This window comes from Streptopelia decaocto, assembly GCF_964273445.1.
Source record: "Streptopelia decaocto genome assembly, chromosome: 1".
Taxonomy (NCBI): domain Eukaryota; kingdom Metazoa; phylum Chordata; class Aves; order Columbiformes; family Columbidae; genus Streptopelia; species Streptopelia decaocto.
The window spans coordinates 141,585,400-141,605,138 of record NC_138663.1 but is presented as its reverse complement, the minus strand read 5'-3'; the positions used below and the strand labels follow the sequence as shown (position 1 = coordinate 141,605,138).

Below are 19,739 nucleotides of genomic sequence, written 5' to 3'. Positions count from 1 at the left end.
GTGTTGAAAAGGACCTCCAGAGATCATCTAGTCCAACCTCTTCCTCAAAGCATGTCTATTTAGATTAGGTTGCTCATTGCTGTATCCAGATGAGTGCTTAACAAAGACAGAGGTTCTACCACCTCTTAAGGCAACCTGTTATTTGACTATCACCATGGTTAAAAAAAAAAAAAAAAGCCTTATTTATAACTAGAATTTTCTGTGTTCTAACCTGTGCTTGTTGCCTATTGCTATGCAGCTCTGAGAAAAGCCTGCCTTCACCTTCTCTGCATCCTCTGGTGAGGTAGCTGTGCACAGCAGCCAGGTCTTCACAAAGCCTTCCCTTTTTAAGGGTGAAAAAGCCCAGCCCTCAGCCTCACCTCATCCCTCATGCTCTTATCCCTGACCACCTTTGCAGCCTTCTGCCAGACTCGCTCCACACAATCAGTATCTTTGTGTTTGGGGGGCGCACACCGCTCCAGGTGCCGCCTTGCAAGCACTGAGCGCAGCAGAAGGGTCACTGCTGGCTATGCTCCTGCCTGGGTGCGGGCATCCTGGGGCCTTCTGCATTTCATGCCTATTATGGGTGTAAAACAAAATCAGGTCAGAACTTGGACAAGGACAACCAGCAGTTGACATTCAGGAGATTTTCTTTCTCTCACAAAAAGAGCATGCTCGATGCACTGAGACCCTCAACGGTCATGCTGTTCCCCTGAAACATAAAACCACGCTGACAGTTTTCTCGTAGCTCCTGTTCCTGGGGCAATTTTGAATCGGAGGGTGCTCGTTTCGGAGCTACGCCAATAAAGCTACTTATTTAGCATTGTTCCTTGCCCCCCAGCGCCCTGCCCGCGTCCGCCCTCACAAACTACGCCCGGCTCTAAGATGGCGGCTCCTATCCTTCTGCTCGGTCTCTTGCCCAACTCCAAGATGGCGGCTTTGCTCCCCATTAGGAGCTGCGCCTTCCCTGCGCACGCGCCCCTCCCATGCGCGCGGGCCTCTGACCTCACTTCCTCTTGTGCAGCAGCCATTTTGTCTTTCCGTTGCTGCTGCTGCCCGAGCTTCTCCCTCCCACCCGCCGCCGCTGGCTGCGAAACTCCAGTTCCCCCCCGGGCCTGGCTCCCGCCACCCGCGCTGTCCAGCTTCCCCGCACCTGGGCGAGGGGCCGGCAGAGGAGCGGGAGGCCCCCGATCCTCCTTCCTTCCGCAGCGCATGCTCTCCCTGCCCCGGGAGGTGCCTCCGCAGCCCCGCGGACCCCCGGCGAGGGCCGGTGAGCCTCTTCCCACACGGGCCCGCCGCATGTGACTGGCACGGGTGAGCCCCGTCCCGCACGGAGACGCAGCCCCGCAGCCGCCTCCCCAGCGGGGCCGAGAGCCTGACCCTCCGCTCGCCCTCCCGGCGGCAAGGGGGGAAGCCCGGCGTGGCTCTGAGGGCGCGGAGGCCGCCCCTTCATCCCCCCGCCCCGCATCGTCCTCCCGTTGCCCCTCTCCCCCCGCCCCGCTATGTCCAGCGAGGAGAGCTACCTGGCCATCCTGCGCTACCTGACCAACGAGCGGGAGCCCTATGCGCCGGGGACGGAGGGCAACGCCAAGCGGAAGATCCGCAAGGCGGCCGCCTGCTACGTGGTGCGCGGCGGGACCCTCTACTACCAGCGGCGGCAGCGGGACCAGCAGCGCTTCGCCGAGCTCGAGGTGGTGCTGCAGGCCGAGCGCCGCGACCGCCTCATCCGCGCCGCCCACCTGGCGCCCGACGGTTCCCACCGCACCCGCCTGCAGACCTGGCAGGGGCTCTCGCAGAAGTACTGGTGGCGAGGTAAGAGGGGAGGGGAAGGGGCGGCTGGCCGGGCTGGGGTCACAGTCCCTGCGGCGCTGGGTCCGTGGACGGGTTGGTGAGGAGGAAGAGTGTCTGCGTGCCCTCCCCGGGGAGGGGACTGTCACTTGCTGTCAGACTGCCGTCCAGCGCTCCGTCTCGAAGCGCAGCTCGGGGTGGCACCATAAGAGGCAAGTCTGGCTGTGCGAGTTGCAGCCTTGGTCAGCAAATCGTCCTAGGGCTGCTTGTTCAGTAGCGGCATTTTGAATGTATGGAAACGCAGAGCATGATAGTCCCCATCCGAGTGTTATATACAGCCTGCTTAAGGTAGCAATTTCTCAACTCGCATGCCTTGTATAGGGCGATAATCCACGTGACCTAGTTCAGTTTTTAACCTCGTAATACTTTTTCAAACTAGCATGTGGATGGTGTTCACATTTAAATAGTAGAGCTGCCAGTGGTACCTCATAGTCCTTGCGCTCATTGTTATATTTGTTTCTTCCAATGAGAAGCTGGAAAGACCACACTGATTCTCAGTTGGGTCCTGAGTGATGTCACAGCTGTTAGAAATAGTACTGTATGAACAGCAATAATTCCCAGTTGGGGCCTTCTTTTGGCTGAGCCAATGACTTGATATCTGTGTCCCCTTTGGATTTGCTGTTCTACTTTTAGTCTTATGCATCCATTAAACACATGTTCAGTTATTCACTGGTCAATTGCCCAGGATTCAGTTTCTGTTTGTACTGCTTCTCTTGCTTTGCTGGTTTTGTCCATCAGTCAGCATGGCTGTCACTTCAGCTTTAGTTTTCTTAATTTGGAGGCTTTTTGGTCTAGCTGCAGCCGATCCTTTCAGTCCCAATATCATTGACTTGAAGGTTTTTTATTGTGAAAAAGGATTCAGTGTCTCAAAGTTGATACATCCATTCTGAATGATGGCTTTCTTGCCTTTAACTGGCTTCTCTTTATCTGCCCATTACTGGACTGTTCTAGCATCTACTATCATCCTATGCTGGAAAACTTCCTTAATGGAACTCAGCATATCTTCTGTTCGTCAGAAGAGGGCATTCTGTATTCTGCATATTTTTATCTTATTGGTTAGCTTTATTTACACAACCTATATTCTCTTATTTCTCTGGCACTGATAATACTAAAATTCATGCCCAGCTTTCAGTTCAAGTGTTTTGTTTCTTATCTGTGTCTCCTTGAAAACACTGGTTTTCCCTGCCATTAAAATATGCTGCTGCTCCCAGTGGGCAGCAGCTTTGACCAGCTCATCATCCTGAGATGGGCTTCTGTCTGTTGTGTGTCTGCTCTGTAACTGGGAAGAAATGGGCTGGAGTGTGGCCCAGTGGCCAGGAAGGGTGTTAGATATGGGATCTGAAGACCAGAAACCTTCTGTCCTGGGGACTAGCCCCGATTTCAGATGAAATCAAGGAAACATAAAAATGTTTGAAGTGGGCATGAATATCTTGCGTTGGAGTGCCTTGGGTTTTCTGAAGTCTGTGTTTTTCTGATCCTTACAGAGACCTATGTAATAATAGTGCATCTCATGCTCTGAAGAGGTGTGTGAGCAGTGCAAATCTGACTCTGTCAGCCCGCTTCTTTAGCTGTGCTAGATTTTGAACTGTAGAGACATAGCTGTTCTTATGTTTGCTTTTATATTGTCCTAGAGAAGAAAATGAATTTGTGTTGAAAGCCATACACTGAAAATGCCTTGGTACGTAGAAGAGGACCCTGAGCTTAGGAACAGTTGACTATCTAAAATTATTTGTTTCATCAGTTAAAATACTGGTGGGAAATGAATTTCTTTACATTCCAAAATCATAAGTGATTGATTGAAATTGGTGTTAGTAATACATATCAGTGTCATGGCATATAACAGTTGGTCCCAAGTTTTCAAAAGCTTAGGTGAGCCTTCCAGTTCTTCTCCCCTTCAGTAAGAACAAGCTGAATCAGATTACAGCTTTCATTGTTTTAGGATTCTTAGAGTGAATGTATAAATACAACTGTTTTTTACTAGCTTTAAAAATCTTTCTAGGAGAGTCTGCTTGATATAGTGATGTTCCAAATGTTCTCTCTCAAATTAACAATGGTTTACAGCAGTGACAGACAATATCATACAATAATGTAAGAGAAGGTGAACTGGTGAAAAGAAGTCTGAGAAGGGAAGTGTAGGTGACTGACTGAATTTTTTTCCTTAAGTGTGTAATATTGTTTTGCTAATCACCTACATATTTAATTATTTGTTTAGGGTAAATTGAATGAACAGTAGAAGCCTAATTTAGCTTCATTAATTTTTTCTTAGGTATTCTTAAGCAGGTTAAAGATTACATTAAAGAGTGCAGCAAGTGCCAGGAAAAGCTAGATCGCTCTAGATCTCTGTCAGATCCTTCTGAAATGCTGGAGGAACTAGGACTGGATGCAAAATCTCATGAAGACAGTAATGAAACAGATGATGAATCGAGTAATATGTCATCAATCCCAGCTGCATCCCCAAAGCCTGTGAAGAAGAAGCCAATAGCAAAGCATGAGCTTGTATTTGTAAGTACCTTTGTTTACATCTGAATGTCTTTAAGATGTTTGCTAACAATTTTTTCGTCACATATTTATTTTCTGTTGTTGTGATAATCTTGCTACAATAAGGTGACATAAATTTTGCCAAAGATATTCGATATATGTGCAAATGAGTTACTGGTATACATGACATTAAATTAATTATAGTATGTCACCTTTGGAAAATAAGATCACTCTGACTCTTATTTATGCATACAGGGCCTAAGGGAAAATCAGTGACAAAAGTATAAGTAGTAAAGCATCACATACAAGATTCTAATGGAATCTATATCCATTCCTTAATGAGTGATGCTATATTTATATATAAAATTCTTTATTATAACTGGGGACTCATATGCATGTGAAGACTTTTGAATCTAGAAACCATTACAGGCTATAGCATTGAAAATATGGTCAAAGAACTGTTTGAATATCCATGTCTTCTCATTTTTCCAGTTGTCCATTTTAACTGTGTTTGGAGGGAGGGTAAAACTTAATGCTTTTAAAGAAAGAAAATAATAGTAAATATAAGCTGTATATTATACACGGTTGAACTGATTGTATGGTTGCAGAAAATAACCCTTTTCTGTGATTTAGTGTGAATGCTTAAAAAGGCACAGTCTAAATGTAATGAAGTTCTCATAATGTTGTTTACGACAGGTTGACAGTAAGGGCCTTGTGAAGCAGTCATCTTCCAAACATTGTCTGTCAGTCTTAAACCAACTGAATCAGCAGAGGCTTTCCAATCAGTTCTGTGATGTGACTCTGCTGATTGAAGGAGAGGAGTACAAAGCTCACAAATCTGTCTTGGCAGCCAACAGCGAGTACTTCCGAGAGCTCTTCATTGAGAAGGGAGCTGTCTCTAGTCATGAAGCTGTAGTGGATCTGTCAGGTGAAGTGTTGTGGGTTTCAAAGCTAGAAATCATAATATTCTAAATAAGGTGTACAGTACTTTTTTGAGTATTCAAGAGAACCAGATATTTTTATCTTGCTTTTTTTCTCTCTTTTAATCTACAAGTATTTTGTGTGGGTTTTAATGCTGAAGTGATCACTCTGTTTTTGCATAATCTGATCTTCCATATTGAATGGACAATGTGATTTCATCTTCAAATTTCTGAGAAGCTTTGGATTGATTTTTACCTTACTTAGGCCTGTTTTCTCCTTGTATTAGACACAAACATTAAAAAAGGGAACATAATCAAATGCTTCAGTACATCAACAGAGGATGTTGAGTAGCTTCTCAGAGACCTCTTTTGCTGAACAAATACTAAATAGTTTCTTATGTCTGTAAAACACTCTTATATATGTTTCTGCTTATTTTTCAAACCTTCTGGTACCTTAAAGATAGGAGATGATCCTAAAATAAATTTTCTAAAAATAACTTTGTAGTGGTGAAGAATATTGTACAGAAAATATGCCTCTTAACTCTGCCTCTCTCTGCATGAACAATAGACTTCTAGTATGATGGTCCAGAAGGTCCCCAAATTAAATATTTAATTTATGATTTACAGAACTGTGGAAAATTATACCAAATGCTGATTTTTAAGCAGATCTATCTATATATCCCTACCTTTATTTTTTTCATTAGCCACTTTCTTGTGTTATTTTTCTACTGCATCAGTTGTTACTTAAGTCCTGATTTTCTGAATGTAGCATGTCCAGAAGGACTTTGGTTTAATTAAGGTTAATCTGCTTCAAAAGTATTGTGACTCTCCCGCTATCTTAAAACACTCTTCTTGAGAATTTTATTGTGAAAGTACCTCAGTTCTAATTACTTATTGGAAAAATTGTCAGTTCCTACTTCCACATAGAAAATACACAAGGAGGATGCTTTTGCATAAATGTTAATTAATTTGAGTCCCTGTGGAGGGCCTTCAGTGTTACTTGCAATTGTGTTTTGCTCTAAATTTCAGACTTAACCGTGTAAAAGGTGAACTTTTGTATCCATCATGGGATATTTTGGTGTAATTCGGGCTCATCAGTGTTTGCGCTAATCTCTTGTTTTATTCCTGGTAGGGTTCTGCAAGTCCAGCTTCCTGCCTCTATTGGAATTTGCTTATACATCAGAATTAACTTTTGACTTCTGTAGCATGGCAGATGTGGCCATGCTTGCACGGCATCTCTTCATGTCAGAGGTCATTGAAATCTGTGAAAATGTGCACAAACAGATGGAAGAGAAGCAAATTACAGTGTACCAAAAGGGAGATATCCAAACTGTGGAGTCAACACGAAATTTAGCAGAGCAGTCTGAAGTTGAGATGCAGACGGTAGACAGTGCTGAGCAGCCTGAGCTCACAGCCAGTGAAGCGCCAGCAGCTGTGAATGGAGCTTCTTCCTCTGCAACGCCAGAGGAAGCAGCAGTATCCAAGCCTGAGCTCCTGCCCCCAGAGCCTGCGGAGGCTGCTCAGGATGGTCTGGCAAAGCCTGTGGAGCAGTGTGAAACCACTGAAAATCATGTCAAGATGCAGCTTCTGGAGAGCATCTCAGATAGCATCGTGTGTGTCACAAAGACTCAGCCGTCGACTGTGGAAGCCATGGACACAAAAAGTCAAATGGAAATTGCAACAGATCAGAATGAAAGTGGTAAAGCAAATGCGGACAGTACTTCTGAAGTGTTCTCAGAAACACTCCAGCAAATATACGGCAGGCAAAGTAAAGAACAGAGTCCTTTAGCTGCACAACCAGAAAGCCTCGCTTCCAGCCAGGATGATACTTACAAAAGCAAGCTTCGCCAACGTTCTGTTAGTGAAGGCGGATATATCAGATTGCATAAAGGAATTGAAAAAAAACTGCAAAATAGAAAGACAAATCCTAAATCTGCAATACAGCAGGTATTCTATCAGCCATTAGGCCTCTTGTTAGTAATTGTCCCATGTTTTGTGACCAATCTGGAAAGACTGTTTCTCGATTCCAAGGACTCTCTGGCAAATGTGGGGTTTTGGTTTGTTGTGGTTTTTTTTGAGTGGTTAATGTCACTGCAAACTGAAGTAACTTCTAAGATTTGACAGTTGTGCAAAGAACAAAAAAACAAAACATAACATTGGCATCAAAATTCCTTCATATTGAAGACCTTAGCCCAGCTTGAGTATCTTCTCACAGCTTCTTATGGTTGGACAGGTGTATCTTCTCCATAAAATTCTTAATGATCTGGGAATTTAATTCTTAACTAGCATGTGTGTATGTCAGTCATAAACAAAGGTATTTCTCTGTTAGAGAAGTGAGACCCTACATTTGTTAAGACTTGAAAACAGCATTACAACACCCTCATAGATAGAAATTGTAGCATTAGTCTCATTTTACAGATGGACAACTTCAAGCCCAAATGTTAAAGCTAGCACAATCACAATATTTGAGCAACTTATTTATGATGGCTGGAGAATGACAAATTTTTGTTCTGTTTTGGAAGGGGAAATATCTACCTTCAGGAACAGTTCCTGTTATTTTTTTTTTACAGTTTTAAAAGCTGGCTCCTTGACAGATGGGATTTACAGACAGTGTCCACCTGTGGAAAAATTGGTTTAGATGATTTCTCAGAACTGGATTCAGAAATAGGTTTCTGCTTTCCTAACTAATTTCATAGCTTTTCGCATTTTTGTTTCATGCATCCCTCGACTACCCCACATATGGCACTGGATGTCATGTAAACATTGGGAAGGAGACGCTCTTTCCTGAGTTTCCAGTTTTGATGCTGGAAGAATAACAGGAAAGAGAGGTTACAGGAGAAATGCTGCCGACTTTTGGATTATAGTGATTGCCATTAGCATGGAGATGTTCAGGACAAAGCATGCTTTCTATGAACAGATTATTTTCCAAGCTCTTACTAACCAAATTACGGACCAAAATTATTTTTGTGGCTTCACAGTTTAGCCAAGTTTGCCTAAATTTTCAGAGCAACAGCAAAAAAAGATTAAAAAACAATAACAACAAACAAACATGAAAATGTTGCTCCTGTGTTGAGTTTCAGTTTGTTTTTGAGAGATGTGGAAGAGCTAGCATATTTTTGAAAACTGTTAGATATGTTACTTGGTGAGAAACAGGAAGAAGAAATGTGGATGCATTGTACTTTTTTCCCTTGTCTTATTCTCAGAAATCTGAAGGAGAGATACCTGATACAGGAAATTTCAGCCTGCTCACTTACAGTTTGTCTTTTAAAGAATTTGACAGCAAGTTTCTGCAAAGGAAAATGAGATTATCAGCTCCAGGTAGCACTGCCAATATCGCCTAACAAAAAACCTCTACTCCCTAACAAAAAAAAAACAATCCCAGGAACAAAAAACAACACCTAGTAAAGCTGGAACGCTTTCAGTGAGAAAGAACTTTGCTTAAATACTGTACACTTTTTTTACTGATTGTTACTAACTCAGTTTTTGCTGGCTGGTTAAAAATTATTTAGGCCACTTTGTGTTGACTTTTGTAGTAAAGCAAATGTAAATCCTGAAAAGGGAAGTTGGGGTTTAGGAAAGGGTTGGAAACATTTGATGGAAATTGTGACTGGCAGCACTTTCTGTTTCCTCTGTAACTATCCCTTAGCTCTCACTTAGGCAGTTACTTAGGGTTGAATAGTTAGTTGTCTCTGAACTGGTAAGTAATTGTCTGCCTATAATTATAATTGATTTCTGGTTTTAAAGCAAGACCAGTTTTTCACCCACCATGAGATCTGTAGTTTTGCAGAGAGCTGAAAGAGGGTAACTATAGCAGCTAAGTAAACTGAGGAAAATGTGGTGGTATTATAGTAACACACAGAAGCATCAATTTTTAGTACTAACTTGCAGAGGAAACATACAGTGTAGTAAAGTTCATTCACAGGTTATGTTTTTCCCACTTAGGTTGCCATGAAGCTGGTACAAAGAGGGAAAAAAATGAAACAGCCCAAAAGAGAGCCCACAGAAAATAACGAAGTGGAAGCTCAGCACAAATGCACTGAGTGTGCAATGGTGTTCCAGCGGCGCTATGCACTTATAATGCACACACTGAAACATGAAAGGTCTAAAGATTATAAATGCCCAGTAAGTTGTGTTTTTGTTGTTTGTTTTTGTGGAGTATATGTGTGGTTTGTGGTTGGTTTTGTGTTTTGTTGGGTTTTTTTTCTTCTTCTATAAACTTCCCTCTTTATGAAAATTCATTCAGTAATGACATTAGTAATTATTTTTCTTGCCTCTTTTTGTACATGTATTTATTTTCCTTATGGATTTCAGGGATGGTTGCAGCCCTGATCTGGATGCAGCAGGGTAAAATGTGGTGCAGTCGCCTGGCGTGACAGCACTGTGTGACATGGAAGTGCTCTTGCTGCTGGAGCGGGCTGTACTTTTAACCTTACTAGTAAATTTGCAACTGTGTTTAAATTAGCCAGGAAGTTAGCCTTATTGGGAAGTGATCAGTCATTCTGTCAATAGCCATAAAATTCAAAATATTCAACTATTAATTAACCTGAGATAAAATGCTTATTAGACCTAACTAATCATATTACTATTCATAAAACCTTAGATTATTTTTTTTTTAAATAATTTTGGAATATTAAATGCAAGGTAAAGTTGGAATGTTTTTTTTTTTTTTCCCTAGTTGTGTAAAAAAGAATTCCAGTATGGTGCCTCCCTGCGAGCCCATCTTGTCCGGCACACTCGGAAGACCGAAGTGAACACTGCAGCTGCTAGTGCAGAAGAGACAGGCGTGTCTTCAGTGAAAGGGAGAACTAAACGGGAATTTATCTGTGATATATGTGGGAGAACTCTACCTAAGCTCTATTCTCTCAGAATACATATGCTCAAACATACAGGTGTAAAACCACATGCATGCAAGGTAAAGAGAAAGTAATCTTATTCTGTAATCAGTAATGTTTTCTTGATATATTAGTATTGACACTCTGTCCTAAAATTTAGGTTAATTTAGGTCACATCAGAATGGGGAAAACTATTGTAACGTTCGTAATGAAAATTCTTGTAGTTCAAGACTGAGAAAACTAGAATGAAGTTATATCATGGAAGTTCATATTCCTGTGTTGAGAATGATGTCTTCCCTTTGGTATTCTTTTTTTAACTGACCAGTTCTGCCACTGGTGCAAAATCACAGGCTTGGCCATCTTGGTTCCCAAGAAATACAGGAGGTTTTGTTGTGTTTGAAGTTAAACACCTGTTACACAATGAGTTATTTTTGTCCTGTTCCACTGGATGTGGATTTTTTTAGGTTTGTGGAAAGACCTTTACATATAAGCATGGATTAAAAATGCACTTAGCTCTCCATGAAGTACAGAAACAGTTCAAGTGTGAATTGTGTGAAAAGTCTTTTGTCACAAAAAGAAGTCTTCAGGAACACATGAGCATTCATACAGGTAAGTGATGAGAAAGAGGATCCTTTTACTTTGGCTGTTGTATGCTGCTGAACTTTAGCATTGTTCCTCAGTGTCAAAGGAACTGTTTAAAAAAATAAATAGTTTTCTCCTCTTTCTTTTACTGGTCAGGCAGCTGAGATAGAGGTAAGTAGTCATTTTCTATTTATTTTCTGGACTTATTTTACCATAGCTTAATGTTATTATGCAAGTGTTCTATATGAGAACAGGGAATCATGGTTGGTCTGTTCCTGTGTTTTTATGTACATATTTAATACCTCTATTGTGTCAATTCAACAAAGATATGCAACAGGCTGAGATGTTCTGGAGTATTTATACTTCCAGTGTATCCTTTCAGAGGAAAACATAATTAAATCTCTGCGAATCTCCATATATGCTTTACAGGACTACAGTACTACTATGAAATTTTATAAAACCTGCTATCTTGAAAGATCTTAGCATGTGAAAGATTACAATATAATCATTTAATACAAGCAGAGTTTTAAAACTGTAATGTATAGAAATTGTCTGTGTTTCTTGTTTCCCAAGTTGGGTGGAATCAAATGTGAGAGACTGTTTCGACAATTTGTTCCAGAAATTAAGGAATTTATGTTAGTACTGATGAATTGGAGCAGAAAGCTTTTATTTTAAGGTGTTTTTTCTCAAACTCAAGATGTAAGTCATCTGTAAGCAATGCTGTGTTGCTGGAGAAGTTGCATATTATACGAATGCAGGCAGTCGGTGTTTTTTCACACAAGAGGGCATTTTTTATGCCGTTCACATTTCATGACTAATTAGTAACTGCCATGTTGTACCTGTGTTTGAACATGTGCAACAGAGCAATTTAGAGCTGCTACCTTTCCACTCTGTGTATTATTACATTGGCACATACAAAATACATTTAAAAATTCCATCTGTGTGTAATTAAACCAACTTCTCTTTGTAGCACTGCTCTGATTACTTAAGATCAATTATATGAGAAGAAAAAAACACTCTGACAAAGCATTCCAGAGGTATGAAGGCCTGGCTTCATAACATATTTTGTTTTGTTTTTGTCAGGAGAATCCAAGTATCTTTGCTCCATCTGTGGAAAATCTTTCCACAGGGCATCAGGACTCAGTAAACACATAAAGAAACACCAGCCAAAGCCTGAAGTTCGTGGATATCAGTGTACTCAGTAAGTTGGTTGGTGGGGTTTTTTTGTGGACTTTTTTCGTTAACATTAATGATCCTAGTAATTTTAAAGATGAAAAGCAGCTCCTTGTTGTAGCATAAAACTGTTCACTGGCCTGGAATAACACTTTTAAAGAATAAGTAAAAAAAAAAAAACACGTACTTTTGTTAGTACATGCATTGGAGAGTAAAAGTGTTGGTTTTAACTGTTACCTCGCTCTAGTTTCATACAGTTGTTTTCTAATGAATGTGTTTGCACTTGTAGCTGGAATCAGTAGCTATGTGGTTTCAAAGCTCTCTTGTTGGACCGACAGAAGAGCCGTAAGCTTGTCAGACACAAAGACCTTCAGCCTGTTTGTGCCCTCTTTTACTCTGATAGCTGATTCCAGTTTAATTTGAAAATTTCCTGTGCAGTCTACAATGTATTTGTGTGCACTGCAATACACACTGTGTTTAGCAAACAACTCTGTGGGAACATCATAAACTAAAACTCACTGACTGTTGCTGTTAACTTGATTATAAAACTTACATGACCACTTAAATATCTTTGCATTATGCACTTTAGTTTAGTGGAAACTCTGTAATGACCAAGCAGACTATAGGAGAACCTGTCAAGTGACCTGCAAAAGCACAAATTTGGCCTAATTTCCAAGCTGTCAATTAGGTCTCTGGAAAACTCTCTCAGGTATTAAGAGGGGTTGTACAAGTTATTTGATTGCTTGAATGCACCTCATGGTTTTAATGGAAGATTTAATCCAAAGTATTCTTTAAAGCAGGGGTGTCAAACTCATTTTCACCAGGTGCCACATCAGCCTCATGGTTGCCCACAAAGGGCCAAATGTAATTTTTAGGACTGTATAAATGTAGGTTTAAAGTATCTGGTAGTGCTGATGCATGCTCGCAAAAATAATATTTTTCTTTCTAACTGCTGAAAACTCACTTCAATTCTGTTAGCAATGTTTTTATTTAGTGCTAAAAATATCACTCTTAGAAATACAAAGAACAGAGCTAATAGGGTCTACAACAGGGACAGAACTGTTTAATAAAACACACTAGGGAAGGCAATTTTGGTTTTGAAGGAGAAATATATTTTAAAAAATAAAACTATTTTTACTCAAGGCACTACAGTCATGGATGCAAAAGATCATGTTGAAGAGAAGATATTTTGATTCCCCAGCTACTTCAAAACGGACACAGTACTTGTTTTTCCTCCAATGAAGATTTCTACTAAGAATATAATTCATGTTGTCACAAATGGTTTAGAGAGCTTCATTAAGCAATAACCAGACTTAAGCTTTCTCATTTGGTTCTGTCCCAGTTGAACAAAGATGAACTCAAGTTATTTTTCTAAAATGTTTGTGAAAGATTTCCAGTGAAGTAGGTATTTGATTAAATTGATTCCAGCCAATTTGCCTTTGATTAGTCCCCATAAAAATATCAGAATATAGTTACCCATAACAGGCAAAAGTGTTTCAGAAGTCCTCAAGTTATATTTCAGACCTTCAGATAAGGTGCTGCTCCTTTTAATTTTCTCTGGTTTGGAAAGGGATTGTGCTTTATATAGATATTGGTAACACAATACATGTTGTCTTCTCAAAGTCTTCAGTTGCCATTAAAGAAGAGGGTTCCAGTGCCTTTGAAATCAGGGTCACCAAGATCTATCTTATATGGGATGTTAAAACCTTTACTGTTACAGATGTGAGAAGAGTTTCTATGAAGCTCGAGATCTTCGGCAGCATATGAATAAACATTTAGGTGTGAAGCCATTTCAGTGCCAGTTCTGTGGAAAGTGTTACAGTTGGAAGAAAGACTGGTATTCTCATGTAAAGTCACATTCAGTCACAGACCCTTATAGGTAAGAATAAATTGATTTAACAACTGCAATGTACTAATCAATATAAGGTTATACAGATCCACAGCCAGTCAACAAGGAACTGCCTAGTGCAGGCTCGTCAAACTCATTTTCACCGGGGGCCACATCAGCCTCGCGGTTGCCTTCAAAGGGCCGAATGCAATTTTAGGACGGGATAAATGTAGGAGTAGTTACATTTATCCCGTCCTAAAATTGCATTCGGCCCTTTGAAGGCAACCGCGAGGCTGATGTGGCCCCCGGTGAAAATGAGTTTGACGAGCCTGGCCTAGTCCGTTGGTTAAGTACCAATAGATTGGTGTTGACTGGGGTCTTGAGCACTTGGGAATGGATGTGTGAGTTCAGATGATGTGGTCCAACTGTTACCCTGCTGTGGCAATTCTGGAACTAATGAATATGAAGTTATTAAAGGATAAATATAATCAATTAAGTTAGATATACTTTGTATGTGATCTTACTTCTGTGGAATGGTATGTGGAAGCTCTGTGGCTGTGAATAAGACAAAATGTAGCTCACTCCAACAATTTTATTTCGAATTATGGAACTACTCATCAGACAAGCCAGCATTCCTATTAAACTTTGCCTTGTATAATTAAGATGCATTTGGTTTAAAAGGCATAACATAAGCACAGAATAATGTTTTCAACAGATTTCTCACTTAACACATTTTAGGTGTAACGTATGTGGTAAAGAATTTTATGAGAAAGCTTTGTACAGAAGACACGTACAGAAAGCCACGCATGGTAAAAAAGGAAGAGCAAAACAAAATCTGGAACGAGTTTGTGAGCATTGTGGAAGAAAATTCACACAACTCCGGGAATATAGGAGACACATGAACAATCATGAAGGTGTGTAGGAAACAAATAGTCGTGACACCCCTCAACTGCTAAAAACTATAAGGGGGTAGTTGTTTCTTTGTGTCTGTGTATGCCCTTGTTCTTACAGTCTCTAGTTAGTTTTTTGCTGGTCGTGGTTTGTTAACTTGCTTCCAGTGATTCTCGAAAGTGGCTGTTGGGATCTTCCTAAAACTACAGTTGCACAGAGGGACAGTGATAACTTGTCCTTCTCAGAACTTCAATGGCAGAGGAACTTTTTTTAGAAGTAATTCAAAGATATGTATATCTGCCAAAGGATTGCATGTAGTAAAACATTCTCCATTTTGAAACGTGCACACAGTTGACAAAATATTCTTCAAACAGGAGAGTGATTAGCCTGAATTTAAAGAGTACTGCTGTTGGAAATCATTCAGCTTCTTGATTTCTAACAAGCAGTAAACTATATGATGTTTAAAGAAAATGTGAAAACATTTTATAGTTTTAAAAAGTGTGTGCATTTTTACTTCAGATGTGAAGTATATGATACTGATTTTTGAGTATTCGGTTGTTCCAGTTGTGTTGGAAGTCTTATGTATACTCTTGTCTTGGGGCAAAACCCACATTTTTGAAACGTAAATCCTTTTAAAGAACCATTATGAGTAAACATAAGAGCTGTCTAACTATTGAAATAGAGATTGTGTGTTTGTTTCTAAACAGATAAAGTATCCTGTAATAGGTACCTAGCCTAAATCTACAGTAACTGGAAAAGCCAGTATTGAAATAGTGTCTGTTGCCACCCACATGCCCCATTAGATATTGCAGACCACAGAACTCAGATGTAAGGGAGTATTTGAACATACGCAGTGTGGAGGAGGAGGGGAAAAACTGTAGATGGTGTTATGAGCTAACCAGAATAAGTGCTGATTTAATGAGACTTGTAAGATTTACAGAAACAAAGTTTGACTATGGATGTGACAAATTCTGTTAAATGTGGTTTCAGAAATGTATAATGGGCAAAAAAAATAATTATAATTTTATTAACCAGTATGTACTTAAAATAGGGGAGAAACTGGAATAAAAGGAATTTTGAAAATAAAAAATATTTGAAAGTGTTTGGGCAGACCACTTACCATTGAGTGTGTTATGCTTTCATTATACTGTAGTACAGAAATAGTAATCAAGATCTCTTTCTTAGACAGAAAAAGTTGTAGTATTTCTTTTGTTCTTTTATCCTGCTGTTCTCCCTGTCACTTCTTGTCATTACTGATGCATATTTACGAATGCTGATGGTCATCTTTTCCTTGCTTTCAATTTGAGAACAGGTGTGAAGCCATTTGAATGTCTAACGTGCGGAGTAGCCTGGGCTGACGCCCGTTCATTGAAGCGCCACGTGAGAACACACACTGGAGAGCGACCATACGTCTGTCCAGTGTGCAACGAAGCTTACATAGATGCCCGGACGCTACGGAAGCACATGACCAAGTTTCACAGGGACTATGTACCCTGCAAAATTATGCTGGAAAAAGATACTCTTCAGTTTCATAACCAGGGGACACAGGTGGAGCACGCCATCAGCATTTTAGCAGCAGATGTGCAGGAAGAAGAAACCAAGATTTGCGTTGGTGATGGTGAGATTGAGACTGTGGTGGTGACAGGAGAGACACTTGAAGCCATTGAAGCAGTTGCAGCTACAGAGGAATGTACATCGGTCTCTACTCTTTCTGACCAAAGCATCATGCAGGTGGTAAATTATGTATTGGCGCAACAGCAAGGACAGAAAATGGCTGAAGTGACCCAGGCCATTGAAACTGTAGAAGTGGAAGTGGCCCATGTTGCAAAGACAGAGTGAATATAGTATATGAGAGAGCAAGAAGGGTGAGGTCTTAATGATCTGTGAAGTCTAAGTATTTAACTGGGCATCTGAGGCTTACAGTGATGTCTATTTTCAAGCAGTTATTCCCCACTACTGAATGTCTTGGTGACAAAATACTGCACCATGCGTTATGGGGGAAAATGTTAAGATGCTTCAGTGTGCACCAAGGCTTTGAAGGCAAATATTTGTGCACTGGCTGTAATGGAGAGAAAAAAAAATTGGAAGACTAACGTTTACTGTGTCAGGGAGTAAGTATCATGCTGTAACTTTTAAAAAAAGAGAAAAGGAAAAAAAAAAACATAAAGAGGCTGCACTGAAAACTAGAAATGCACAGCTATCGGTATCATTTTTTTTTTTTTTACTTCTGTTTTTATGTGCATTTCATGAAGTTTGTGAGCAAATTACCTGTACCAGATTGTCTGTTTACTCCCCTAGAACAAGGGGATGGTAGAATGCTTTGTGCAGCTTGTGCTTCAAGTGACTTTTTTCTTTGGGTAGATGCACTATCGGCAGTTAGTGAATCTCAGTTTTGAAGAACTTAGATTCCGGGTCAGTGGGTGGCAGGTTGAAGGTTCAGCAAAATGCTGTAAAATGTTTTACAGATAATGGGCAGGGGTCCACTGAAGTCAGAGGAAGTGTTTCTCTGAGACAGATGATGAATTTAAGCTGACCAGAGGACAGCCCACTGCAGGGAGGCTGCTCAGAGAAGTAAACTGCTTTTTATTTGTAAGTGAGGTTGCTTACACTTCATCCTCTGTGCACAACCATGTTTAGTTTAATGATGTTTGGTTGTGTAAAGGAAGCTGTCGCCTGCACTGTTGTATGTATCCAAAGCAGGCAGCTTAATGATGGATGTTTCTAATTGTGCATTATATTTGATGTAGTAACTCTCAAAGGAAAGAAGTCTAATGGCATGCTTTGGGAATATAAATCTACTGAAGAAGTCCAACAAGGTACAATCTGATCCTGTATCATGTTGGAAGGAGGAGCCCTGCTAATTCCCACATGGGACACATGGCAATATCAGGATAGATAACTATGAAAATCTTACTATGGGGTAAATATTTTTTTTCTCAAAATACCAGGGTCTTCAGAAGATCTTATTAGTGCTGCTGTAAGGAAATACTTCTAGTGCAAGCTAATTCACAGTGTTACACCACATCGATGGAAAAACTCTTCCTAGGTTTTCCTTCAAGTAAGCATGAATCACAGCCATGCTTGGCCCAGGTTTTATTGTCTCTGATTTAACAGCAAGAAGAGTGACCATCTTAATCTGTACAAGGTGCAGGTTCTTTCATTGTTGTTTGTTTGGGCTTTTTTTTAAAGCAAGGAACAAGTCTGTCAAGGTAACTGAGTGTGCTATGCATATGAACAATCAGAACTGTATTCTTTAAAGCGTTCTCAGTTAATAGTAGTATCAAATGTTTCACAACGGACAGCGGCACGATGTCCAAGGAGCCAGAAGCCTGTAATATCACAGGGTAAACTTCGTAAATAAAGTTACATCTATGTAACTGTGGTACCTGCGAAACAGACCCACTGAACAAAAGTTAAGCAAAATCTGTGACAAAGTAACCACCTCATTTGAATTAGTATCTCTACTGTTCACCTTCCTTAACTGAGTATCTGTCTACTAAGCTGCAGAATGGACTGTTCTTTCAATACTTTGCAAGCATGTAGATAAGCAGTTGCTGAAAAATTTTTGAGCAATACATAGTTTGAGTTCTGATCTGGAATCTGAATTAATCTGTAGGTGACCATTTCAAAGGACAGGGTCTTCTTGCAGGGAAGTAATGTAGTTATTTGTACATCCTGCAGACCTTTGCAATTGTATTATTTTCTAATTTCCAAATGAAGTAAAACTAAAATTAATCTTTAAACATAAAAATTACTGATAGCTGTAACTCTTGAATTTTTCTATGGTCAAGAATCTTGAGAGAGCCATCCTGTTTAAAATTAAAATACTGCCATTATGATGGAAAAAGGTTAAAAAGAGCAATAGGTAAACTATAAAATTCAATGTTTCTATCTTACAAATAATTATGTATTACTAAAGTGAGGAAATGTTCAAGGAAAAATAGCTGTAAATAGTACTAGAATATTATTTGTATATTTAGTGTGTTACCTTACAAAAAGAATATTACCCAGCACCTTAGTTTAATCTTTGGTGCATTTATTTATTTGCCCAACCTATGGAAGAAACGGAAGTGAATCTGAATTTCAGAGCTTTGTTACCCACTGTAAAAATGCTTTAACTGACTCGATGGTCTGCCGTTCAAAAAACAAACAAACAAAAAGTGGCAGAAGGTTGTTTCCTAAACAAGACTCAGACAGGAAAGTCAAAGCTGAATGTTGCGGCACCCCTTCCCTACCATTTTGTGCCTTACCTTTTCTGAAGGGCATGAGGTAAGCAGGGAGTGTCACTCTGAGCTTTGCTGTTCCCCTGTGCGTGAAGTTGTCTTTTTTCCTTTGGACTTCAGCTTTTAATTTATAAGATGTTCACTACCCTTCTGCAATCTATTGGAAGTCAGACTGCAAATATGCAGTTGCCATTATTTGATTTTTTTTTTTTTAAAGTTCATGAGAAACATCCATTTATAAAGTATTCTGGGTGAACTCCTGTACATAATGGATTTGATTTGTACATTCTGCTGGTTTTATTTAGTGTTAGATGTATAAAGTTACGGTTATTTCTGTCATGAAATAAACTAAGCTTTGCCACGAATTACTCTTTGAAGGAGCTTTTCTTTTTCAGGGGAAAAAAAATGTGTTGCAATATTTATTCCTCTTTGGTATTTCACCTTCCATATATATAGAGATGTTTGGTCTGAATAGTTCTAGTAACACCTTTTAAATTCTTGCTTCATGTTTAAAAAACTAATTTATGTGAGGAAGGGAAACCCACTGCCCTCCCAAATTGTGTCAGAGCGTGGCTGTACAAGAGCACAGTGTTAACAAAACTCAGTGTATATTTATACTGGAATCGCTTTGGCTGCAGGACCTTGGTGGATCGAGGCACCCACTCAGCCTGCCTGTTACTCAGCTGTAACCATTTTAGTTTGTTCCAGATGTTATTTCTCTTGACTTGGGTTTCTGCATAACACTGCAAGCACTGCACAGCACTTCTGTCTTGGATTAATATTTGAGGAGGGGTTGTGGTGTGGAAGTTGTCCTCCTGTGTCTCACTCCTTGCTGAAGGATCAGCTGTGGAGTTGCTTTCAGGTCCAGGACTGAAGGGAACAGCATCCTCTGCCTTTCCATTTGCTGTTGGAGCAACTTTAAGGCAATGTCAATGTTGCAGAAAGGGCAAACAACTGCTGTTCAACAGGGATGCAACTTATAGAT

At 40.1% G+C, this 19,739-nt stretch overlaps 1 protein-coding gene across 1 annotated transcript; it reads left to right on the top strand.

Annotated features, from left to right (window-relative positions):
• The first annotated feature begins 1,026 nt into the window (after positions 1-1,026).
• On the top strand, positions 1,027-19,119 carry ZBTB11 (zinc finger and BTB domain containing 11). Its single transcript, XM_082043614.1, has 11 exons — positions 1,027-1,791; positions 4,094-4,329; positions 5,002-5,233; positions 6,358-7,172; positions 9,168-9,347; positions 9,901-10,137; positions 10,522-10,666; positions 11,723-11,840; positions 13,533-13,691; positions 14,379-14,554; positions 15,844-19,119. Exons 1-11 carry the CDS (start codon positions 1,482-1,484, stop codon positions 16,368-16,370), a joined length of 3,135 nt encoding a protein of 1,044 aa, XP_081899740.1. The 5' UTR covers positions 1,027-1,481; the 3' UTR covers positions 16,371-19,119.
• The last annotated feature ends 620 nt before the right edge of the window (positions 19,120-19,739 follow it).